Source organism: Agrilus planipennis, unplaced genomic scaffold, assembly GCF_000699045.2.
Source record: "Agrilus planipennis isolate EAB-ADULT unplaced genomic scaffold, Apla_2.0 scaffold41, whole genome shotgun sequence".
Classification (NCBI taxonomy): domain Eukaryota; kingdom Metazoa; phylum Arthropoda; class Insecta; order Coleoptera; family Buprestidae; genus Agrilus; species Agrilus planipennis.
Window position 1 is genome coordinate 109,345 of NW_020442445.1, and position 10,272 is coordinate 119,616.

General features: G+C 30.9%; 2 protein-coding genes and 1 long non-coding RNA gene across 4 annotated transcripts; 1 reads left to right on the forward strand and 2 right to left on the reverse strand.

Moving 5' to 3' along the window:
- Window positions 1–744: 744 nt before the first annotated feature.
- LOC112906395 lies at window positions 745–2,097 on the reverse strand. Its single transcript, XR_003232319.1, has 3 exons — window positions 2,008–2,097; window positions 1,225–1,380; window positions 745–1,130 (listed from the first exon to the last, which is right to left on the reverse strand). It is a non-coding gene; the product is annotated as an uncharacterized LOC112906395 (long non-coding RNA).
- Window positions 2,098–2,125: 28 nt separating this feature from the next.
- On the reverse strand, window positions 2,126–6,558 carry LOC108733614 (cyclin-A1-2-like). The gene is made up of 6 exons (XM_018464856.2): window positions 5,410–6,558; window positions 5,307–5,347; window positions 5,113–5,241; window positions 4,074–4,229; window positions 3,818–3,979; window positions 2,126–2,644 (listed from the first exon to the last, which is right to left on the reverse strand). The coding sequence occupies exons 1-6, from the start codon at window positions 6,392–6,394 to the stop codon at window positions 2,309–2,311; spliced, it is 1,809 nt and encodes a 602-aa protein (XP_018320358.1). The 5' UTR covers window positions 6,395–6,558; the 3' UTR covers window positions 2,126–2,308.
- A 1,340-nt stretch (window positions 6,559–7,898) lies between these two features.
- LOC112906396 (zinc finger and BTB domain-containing protein 14-like) lies at window positions 7,899–10,233 on the forward strand. Of its 2 annotated transcripts, none has more exons than XM_025980421.1 (4): window positions 7,899–8,285; window positions 8,626–8,799; window positions 8,897–9,089; window positions 9,391–10,233. In XM_025980421.1, exons 1-4 carry the CDS (start codon window positions 8,103–8,105, stop codon window positions 9,687–9,689), a joined length of 849 nt encoding a protein of 282 aa, XP_025836206.1. In that variant the 5' UTR covers window positions 7,899–8,102; the 3' UTR covers window positions 9,690–10,233. The 2 variants fall into 2 exon arrangements, with proteins under 2 accessions (XP_025836206.1, XP_025836205.1); XM_025980420.1 differs by having other exon boundaries at window positions 7,900–8,285; window positions 8,861–9,089; window positions 9,391–10,230.
- The last annotated feature ends 39 nt before the right edge of the window (window positions 10,234–10,272 follow it).

The window sequence follows — 10,272 nt, forward strand, 5'->3', positions numbered from 1 at the left end:
AACATGACTCATGCGGCGTTACCTCGCTCTGAGGCGTTCCATTTAAGGCTTGAAGTGCAAGCGAGAGCGCGGAACGAGCGACAAAGAGGCACAATCGGCCTCCGCGTTCGGCTGCGTTCGACATCTGTCTCTCTCCTACTTGAGTGAGCGATGCGTCCGCGTGGACAGCTGCTATACAATAATACATTTCCATTTACCTCCTTCTTTATATCCATACAAAATATCTATCAAACAAATAAAATTAAAATTTTGCTTTTGAAAAATGAAACCATTCCATCAGTATTTTCTTATGACGTTGTCACGTTCAACTATCGTCAGTAAACCGACTTTACAGACAACCGATTTTTTTAGTTAATAGCGTGAACACACAGAAATGATGTTACATTTTCCTGATAATTCCCAGTTTTCCAATACAACTTATCTACTTTTCCCTGATTTTTATTTTTGTTATAATTATACTTTTTCTTCGCTTACAAAGAATAAAACATTGAAGAAAATATTAAACGATGCAAGCTATATATTTTCACAAACATCAGACTTATCAATGCGAGAAACTAGGAAAGATCAAAAATTACCTAATAATAATTAATAAAATAATAATTTTTTATTACGTAGCATTACATATTTTTTAATTAGAATAAGATCACATAATACATCCAAAAGGCTGGGCATGTTGAATGTATTGATAGTTGATAAAAATGTACTGTTTTATTTACTATTACTGCAAAGTCGATGAAAATTGTAACAAGCGATGTTTTGTAAGTTTAAGAGGGGGGAGGGTTTAAAGCAAAACTTTACGGGGCGTTTAAAAGGGGGAGGGTAGTCAAAATTCTTAAAGAACTGCAGTGTACTTTTCGAGTACAAAATGCCTGAATGACGGTTAGTAACACTCGCTTTATGCATTTTATTTTTACTTCTTGAATGTTGGATTGTGGTTAAAAAAAATCGTCTTGATTAACTTAACTTACCGTACTTTCAAATCCTAACCATTTATAAATAATATAAGCGATAAAATCAGTGGGGTCCGGGAAATTAAAATCTCCTTTAAAATAAGTCAGAATTGCCATTTCCATCTCTAATATTTCTTTCACTGTGTACCTGTCGCTTATTAAATGAGCTATTTCTGATGCCTACAAATACGCATTATTTTGTAAGAAGACATTTTGGTATACACTTCTTTTATGTATATATATATGCCTATTATTATTTTTTTACGTATCCTACCTTTCGAATAATCCCGCATTCGTTTTTAGTAGAAAGCCACAAGCACACCAGTCCTACTAATAATTGTTTATTTGGTGCAATAAGTTTCATGTGTAATATATTATCGAATAAAATAACTGATTTTAAAAATGTCCCCAGCGAAATTCGTTTGAGATCCTGAAAATTTAAAATGAATGAAATTAATAAACAGAAACAGAATTTGTGTTTCACGATTAACAAATAATTTTGGATGATTTTATGTAAATATGTAAATATATGCTTAAATGTTTTTAATTGTATAGATGCGGATTAGGGATTGTAATCCCTCAAACAGCTGGATCCATTATAATAATAACTTAATAAGTTCATTGTCTCGATCTCAAATGTTGGACCTAATCAAAGTTAAGTTCAGCTACATACATAAATATGTAAAAACTTTTGTTGATTTATAGTGAACAGTGACCAATTTAAATAATTAATGTTTCTTGAGCATTTAAAAAAATAATTTCATTTCTTCGAAAAATCATTATATTTCTAAATTTTTGATGGATTTAGTTAGAATTATGTTGGCCCAGCAAAAATCCAGTTGGATTAAAAGCGTTGTTGAATTGCATTTTCACTTTTTCGAACTCTGCAGTTAATAACAGAACAATTTTTGTTGTTGTCGTTTTTTTTTCGTAACTTTTTTAATAATCCACTCAAAATCGTTTCATCTTGTGGCATAAGTTAGTCTTTTTTCGTTTAAATTTGCGTAATTTAATCCACGTATACACCTTTTCGTAAATATTCTTTTGAAGTACGTACATTTGAAGCTTCATATTCTCTCAGAATTCCCACTTTCTACCAAAATTAGTCATTAAAAATATTTGTAGTTATTTTTAATTTTATTGTCTTCTTTATCTTCTCCCTGAAGAAACTACAGATTTATTCCCTTACAAACAGAAATGTAATAAAAAATATTAAGACTTTTCAAACATTAAAAAAATGAACACACATACAGAAAAGAAAAACTTAAAAATATTAATAACGCAATTATTCTTACTTATTTATATCTAGGTCACACATTAAAAGCGCCAGCGCAAGTGTTTACACAACAGGTCCTGAATCAATTAGAACGTTTCTCTATCTTTTTTGCAAGTATGCTGCTCAGTTTTAATTTATCAGCGGTTGAGTACATTGTATACGGATAGAACTGAGAATTGGAAGTTGTAAATTTTATAACTTGTTTATGCATTACAACTTGTACATTTTTTATTTCAATTTCGCTATAATAACATGCGGATCCCGACAGAACGCTCCATGGTTTTATGTCGTGGTTCTTAGTGAAAAATTGTGATGCCAAATGAACTACTGCTGCAGCCTGATGTGATGGAGAGACGGTACTAAAACCGCTATGCATGCAAAAGCAAATTAAAATGTAATTCACTATATGATTAAATACCTGAAAAAAAATACCATGGTCATTGTTACAAAATAATTAATCGTCGGAAAATTGATGTATACGATACGACTAAAGGGTATCTTTTTGATATCTGGATTTATCAATAGGGTTAAAAAAGTCATGCCTCATTTATAGGGATTAAAAAATCAAAATTTTGACGTGACAACGTCTTATAATTCGATGGAGCCGGTTGCACGCACGAAAAAACATGACTCATGCGGCGTTACCTCGCTCTGAGGCGTTCCATTTAAGGCTTGAAGTGCAAGCGAGAGCGCGGAACGAGCGACAAAGAGGCACAATCGGCCTCCGCGTTCGGCTGCGTTCGACATCTGTCTCTCTCCTACTTGAGTGAGCGATGCGTCCGCGTGGACAGCTGCTATACAATAATACATTTCCATTTACCTCCTTCTTTATATCCATACAAAATATCTATCAAACAAATAAAATTAAAATTTTGCTTTTGAAAAATGAAACCATTCCATCAGTATTTTCTTATGACGTTGTCACGTTCAACTATCGTCAGTAAACCGACTTTACAGACAACCGATTTTTTTAGTTAATAGCGTGAACACACAGAAATGATGTTACATTTTCCTGATAATTCCCAGTTTTCCAATACAACTTATCTACTTTTCCCTGATTTTTATTTTTGTTATAATTATACTTTTTCTTCGCTTACAAAGAATAAAACATTGAAGAAAATATTAAACGATGCAAGCTATATATTTTCACAAACATCAGACTTATCAATGCGAGAAACTAGGAAAGATCAAAAATTACCTAATAATAATTAATAAAATAATAATTTTTTATTACGTAGCATTACATATTTTTTAATTAGAATAAGATCACATAATACATCCAAAAGGCTGGGCATGTTGAATGTATTGATAGTTGATAAAAATGTACTGTTTTATTTACTATTACTGCAAAGTCGATGAAAATTGTAACAAGCGATGTTTTGTAAGTTTAAGAGGGGGGAGGGTTTAAAGCAAAACTTTACGGGGCGTTTAAAAGGGGGAGGGTAGTCAAAATTCTTAAAGAACTGCAGTGTACTTTTCGAGTACAAAATGCCTGAATGACGGTTAGTAACACTCGCTTTATGCATTTTATTTTTACTTCTTGAATGTTGGATTGTGGTTAAAAAAAATCGTCTTGATTAACTTAACTTACCGTACTTTCAAATCCTAACCATTTATAAATAATATAAGCGATAAAATCAGTGGGGTCCGGGAAATTAAAATCTCCTTTAAAATAAGTCAGAATTGCCATTTCCATCTCTAATATTTCTTTCACTGTGTACCTGTCGCTTATTAAATGAGCTATTTCTGATGCCTACAAATACGCATTATTTTGTAAGAAGACATTTTGGTATACACTTCTTTTATGTATATATATATGCCTATTATTATTTTTTTACGTATCCTACCTTTCGAATAATCCCGCATTCGTTTTTAGTAGAAAGCCACAAGCACACCAGTCCTACTAATAATTGTTTATTTGGTGCAATAAGTTTCATGTGTAATATATTATCGAATAAAATAACTGATTTTAAAAATGTCCCCAGCGAAATTCGTTTGAGATCCTGAAAATTTAAAATGAATGAAATTAATAAACAGAAACAGAATTTGTGTTTCACGATTAACAAATAATTTTGGATGATTTTATGTAAATATGTAAATATATGCTTAAATGTTTTTAATTGTATAGATGCGGATTAGGGATTGTAATCCCTCAAACAGCTGGATCCATTATAATAATAACTTAATAAGTTCATTGTCTCGATCTCAAATGTTGGACCTAATCAAAGTTAAGTTCAGCTACATACATAAATATGTAAAAACTTTTGTTGATTTATAGTGAACAGTGACCAATTTAAATAATTAATGTTTCTTGAGCATTTAAAAAAATAATTTCATTTCTTCGAAAAATCATTATATTTCTAAATTTTTGATGGATTTAGTTAGAATTATGTTGGCCCAGCAAAAATCCAGTTGGATTAAAAGCGTTGTTGAATTGCATTTTCACTTTTTCGAACTCTGCAGTTAATAACAGAACAATTTTTGTTGTTGTCGTTTTTTTTTCGTAACTTTTTTAATAATCCACTCAAAATCGTTTCATCTTGTGGCATAAGTTAGTCTTTTTTCGTTTAAATTTGCGTAATTTAATCCACGTATACACCTTTTCGTAAATATTCTTTTGAAGTACGTACATTTGAAGCTTCATATTCTCTCAGAATTCCCACTTTCTACCAAAATTAGTCATTAAAAATATTTGTAGTTATTTTTAATTTTATTGTCTTCTTTATCTTCTCCCTGAAGAAACTACAGTGTCACGAAATGATTGTAACTATTTCGTATAATCTTTCACTTAGTACATTTTCTTAATTGTTTGTCTTGTTCTTTAAATGTTAGTTAATAAATTATTTTTTCAAACTGTCATTCAACGTTTTACTAATTTTTTCTTACTGTTAGGCGCAACATCACGTTAATGGCAAGCATTCTGGTTTGTGGACTTCCATTTTCTGGTCGATTACCAAAGAGACTGTTTCTTAGAACGTATTTGTACTCCAACCTTCTCAAGTACGTAACTACATCCTAAAATAAAAGTTTGGTATAATTAGTAAAAAAGTACAGAAGAGTTAGTCGTCTATTAAACATACTTCTATGTACGGATAAAAAAGCTTATCAATAGCATATCCATCTGCAAAAGAAGATAAACGTAAAAGAAAAAAACAAAATGCGTATTGAATATTAAATTTTTACCGTACGAAGATTGAAAACTTTCAGTGAATTTTCTCTTATTTAAAAATTTCAATTTTTCTGATTCGTCTTCAATCCACGTAACATCAGCATTGTCCGGTTTGGTCCATAATTCATCATTATGGTCAGCATCGTCGTCATTTATGTTTCTTCTCACGGTTACACGTCGCATATCTACTTTATAAATTCTAGTAACTCTATTTGTTTCTTCATCTTGCTCTTGGTCTTTTGGCAAGTCATTTGCTTCTTTATTAGATGCATCCTTAAAGGATATCTTTTTTTCGGACGATATTCTTATATCTTCCCTTGCATTCACGTATTTGAGAATAGGTTTTACGGGTGCAGTGTTTGGAGGTACAGAAAGATATTGAGGTTTTGTGGGTCCACCACGAGCATTTGATAGTCTGGGAATACTTTCAATTTTTTTGGTTACTGGAGCACTTATTGGTGGCCTGGGTACTCGAACTGACTTGGGAACATCTTCCTTTTGGGGCTGTCGTTTGTATTGTTCATTAGACGTTCGTATTTGAGGTTTATTTTGTACAGGTTTCTTTTCATTATTACTATTAATTCTTATTTCGTTTTTAAGATTTGCATTTGAGGAACGTGGTTTCTCTGTCTGCGCTGGTTTCATGGACACTTTTCCATTTTTGTTATCATTCTGTGGGTAATAATGTTTTCCACTTTGTCCATATTCATTGCATTCTTCTGATTTTTTAATGCATTCAAAATCTGTCGTGATTATATTTTCTTTATCATCGTCTTGGTAATCTAGTCTCTTTCTGATCTCCTGTGTTTTTCTGTGATACTGAATCTGGGCTTTTTTACCGGTTGTAAGCGAATGTAAAGAAACTATATTTCTATTCTTATAATCGGTAAGAGCAGTTCTGGGATGCAAAGATTTTGGAGGATCTTTTGCATTTACTATTTCATAATAATGATAATAGTTATGCTGGTTTTCTCGATAAACTACCACTTTTTCCGACATCTTGGAAACCACCGCTTCAACGTATAGATACTTACTCCACAACTACGACGTTACGACTAAAATGTAATTTAACCTTCCCAAAGATTTAGCGGAAAATTTTCTTAATCTTTTTATAAAACTTTTTTAATGATACGTTTCAACACTTTAGATATCTACAGTAATATTCAAACATTATGATCAGCAAAAGTGGAGAAAATCAAGAAACGTTTCCATTTGAAATAATGACATTTTGTTCAAAAAAACAATTGACAAGTGTGTGTGTGAATTTCACGCCCTGGAAATCATAAAAAATTATCTTAAAAGCTTTGTAGGATCATTCGGTTTCGGATTTTAAACAGCTTTCATAGAATAACTTAGTTTATTCAAATTTATTTTGTTAGAAATTATTACTTCATATATAAATTCGAATTTTTCTCCTTAATCGTGTTATGAGATCCGTCTTCCTAACAAATTTAAAACTTTCAGGTCAACGAAAAGTATTCTATAGGTTCTAAACTGACAGTCAGTCAGTGAGTTAAAATGAAAATACGTTTTGAAAGTGCGTACTTTTTTATTGAATACTATTTTTAATGCACCATGAGGCTGTATCTTTTACCATTTAGTATAATTGTACTATATTTGGCATACATACTGCGCTTCTAATTCCAGAGTTGCAACTGCCTCATGCTTACTGGACTTATTTGATATTTGGTATCTAATTGAAAATAATCCTTGAAATTTGGAAGCCACCAAAACTAAAGGCACCTAAAGGACGGCCCCTTTACCTACCCCCCCACCCTTAGCCTATCATTGGCAGAACTCCAAAAATTGGAGAAATGTCTCACGTGTGACAATAATCATTTTGAGAGACAATTACAATTATTTCCGTTTATTTTGGGCCTAGATGCAATTAGTCCGTTAGCCTTTTTTCATTGAATTTAATTATTTCTATTAATGTTTATTTCAAAACAAAAAAATTTTTGGGCTGATTCAGTTAGATCAAAAAATTATAAATTAGTTTTTATATTATAAATAACATATTTATTTTATATCTGCATTTCTGCTGATTTATATATCGATTTTAAAATATTCTAAACTAATACAATCTAACCAGGGTAACATGCCTAGGTATACATACCTAAAAGTAGTTGGTAAATTTCAAACATCTAATAAAAAACGGCGTGCTCGTTATTTGAGTAAATACTTCAATGATTGAAATTCAAATTGATCATAGTCTTGATGTTTAAGGCATAATAGTCTGTCTTTACTTTACGATTGGACTAGATTTGTTGGGAAGTGTTTTGAACATTCGCTATTCCAGCAGTTCAAAAATATAAGTTCATCTGCGCTAGCGTAAATATTTTAATTTAAATTACGTAAATCTACAACACGTACTTGTGATTGGATTTTTGGCCTTCAGACAAAATTAATCTTTAAAATAAAATTGTAAGCATATAAAGGTACTCAAGTGTTTATCGAGGACCCGTGCCTTTGCAATAGTATTATCAAACACAAATGATATATTTATAGTTGAGCGAAATCCCTGGCACATGTTTATTTTCCAGTTGTTTTATAAATAGACAAAGCCTGGATAATTATGGACACTTGTTTTCCCGGCTAGACGAGAAAATTGCTCATTTTGTCCGGGCACGAAGTTGTTTTTTATTTGTAGTGTGTTGTGTAGTACTCATTGCGCATTCGAAATTGTTAAAAAAATCGCTCAGAACCAATGGAACATCAAAATTTTGTTCTCAAATGGCACTATCACGGCAGCACTTTGGCTTACAATTTGCCTCGTTTTTTAGACGCTGAAATTTTAACAGACGCCACATTGTCCGCAGAAGGGAAAAGCATCAAGGTCCACAAACTTATTCTAGCATCGTGTAGCACTTACTTTCTGCAGTTATTTCAGGTATTTTTAATATTTGAGAAAATGTTATTCTACCCAAACCTAATCTACAAATTATTAAAATTACTGTCGTTTTTTGTTTTTTCCTTACTTAAAAGTGTTTCACATATTTTTTTAATGACTTAAGGTTTATTTGTGTATTAATTAAGGCATCAGATATACGCATGTCCTTAAATCGGAATTAATTTTCTACAGAATCACTAATTTAAGAGAAATATTCCCTACTGCTATAAATAATAAAATATAAATACGTATACATTAACTCTAAACAAAATGATTATCTTTTGCTCATGAGTGTTGTATTTAAAAAGACTAATTACATTTTAATTTTCAAATTCTTCAGAATACTCCAACAAATCAACAACCGATAGTGGTTCTTCATAACATAAGATATGACGATCTAAAGGCCATTATATCGTACATTTACTATGGTCAATGCTTGGTAACAAGTGCCCAAATACCCAGGCTGTTATCAGTAGCGGAATTCCTCAAAATACAAGGATTAAGTGATCTAAAGGTACTATCGTTTCAAATACCAAAACCGATAATAATGTAATTCCAGTATGTAATTTTCCCAGTTTCCAGATTATTACAATCTGTACTCAAACGAACAGGTGGCATTCGAAGGTAACAATAATTTCAAAAGCAGTAGCGACAATCCTATAGAAGGCTGTGATCTAACGAAATGTAAAAATAATAAGGTTTATCCAGAATGGACAGAAGGAGAAGATGATAGTAGAGATATTGTAAAACCTGAAACAATTTCACCCACTGTACATCCAGGAATTGACGAACCTTTGAAGAAAGGTAAAATACATAAATTAATATTTCAAATTTTTTTTGAAGAAACAAATTATTCGTAGATGAGCTTAGAATTTGTTTTTAATTGCTAATTGTAATCAGAGAAAATTACGGTCAACATAAATAAAACATGAGCATAACTTTAATTTACTGCCAATGTCCGTATTTCTAACGATTCATTACTGAAATACTATTTGAAATTGTGGTTATTTAGATTTATCTTAAGCGTTTTAAATTTTCTCTGTATCTGACGATAATATCACGTTTTGCATATACTTTATGATGATAAATTTATTTTTTTTTTCAGATATTACAGCTGATTTTAAACAGAACGTGTCTTTCAAACCGGAAATGAAACCAACATGTACCATCAATCAGCCACAAAAAAAATTAACAAAGGAATTGATTTACAAGTGTGATTTCTGTGGGAAAATTTTAAGCAATCAGTACAACTTAAAAGTTCATCTTGAAACTCATCAGGAAGGATATCATGCTTGTCATTCGTGTTCCCATGTATCCCGTAGCCGAGATGCTCTAAGAAAACACGTTTCTTATAGACATCCTCAGAATTTTGCAATTAAAAAGAAAAGGAAAATGGAAAATTAAACACATCCTAGCCCATAACAAAATACTCATAAAAGTGGCATAGGACTTTTTTCTTTGGAATTATGTACTTAATACAAAAAACTATTCAAACAAAATTCGTTCAGAACAGTTGCTAGAATTTCCTAAATATATTTGTAAAATCAATTTAATTTATTTTGTTTGTTGAGAAAATTGGTATAGTACTTATTTATTAATTGTTTTAATAACACTGTTAATGCAGTTATTACGATACGTTGTTTTTTATTGATAACAAATATGTAGTTTATGTATATAGAAATATTGTACGTATTGTTTTAAAAATATTTCTATGTCACTGTGGTCTAGAATTTTAACAATATTTAAAGATTGTGATGAAAATGAGTACAAATGCTTCTCATTTATTTTTAATGCTAAAGGGAAGTTTAAACATATTATACATGTAGTCATTATTATTTCAGGTTAAATAGTTCCTTTGAAGTTGAATATTTACTATTTATTTCTTAATTGTTTATAACAAAAGTTACTATATTCGTAGTTTTCAGTATTCTTCGTTGAAGTATTGTTTTGCTGTTCCTGATAATAAATATAAAAAAGTTATACATAT

What these genes read in the sequence shown, in the direction of transcription:
- LOC108733614 (XM_018464856.2), bottom strand. Translation starts at nt 6,394, where the DNA reads ATGTCGGAAAAAGTGGTAGTTTATCGAGAAAACCAGCATAACTATTAT. An exon ending in AAGTTTTCAATCTTCGTACG is followed by an intron (nt 5,348 to 5,409) that starts GTAAAAATTTAA and finishes CTTCTTTTGCAG; the next exon opens with ATGGATATGCTATTGATAAG. An exon ending in ACGTGATGTTGCGCCTAACA is followed by an intron (nt 4,230 to 5,112) that starts GTAAGAAAAAAT and finishes TTAAATTTTCAG; the next exon opens with GATCTCAAACGAATTTCGCT.
- LOC112906396 (XM_025980420.1), top strand. Translation starts at nt 8,103, where the DNA reads ATGGAACATCAAAATTTTGTTCTCAAATGGCACTATCACGGCAGCACT. An exon ending in ACTTTCTGCAGTTATTTCAG is followed by an intron (nt 8,286 to 8,625) that starts GTATTTTTAATA and finishes CAAATTCTTCAG; the next exon opens with AATACTCCAACAAATCAACA. An exon ending in TGACGAACCTTTGAAGAAAG is followed by an intron (nt 9,090 to 9,390) that starts GTAAAATACATA and finishes TTTTTTTTTCAG; the next exon opens with ATATTACAGCTGATTTTAAA.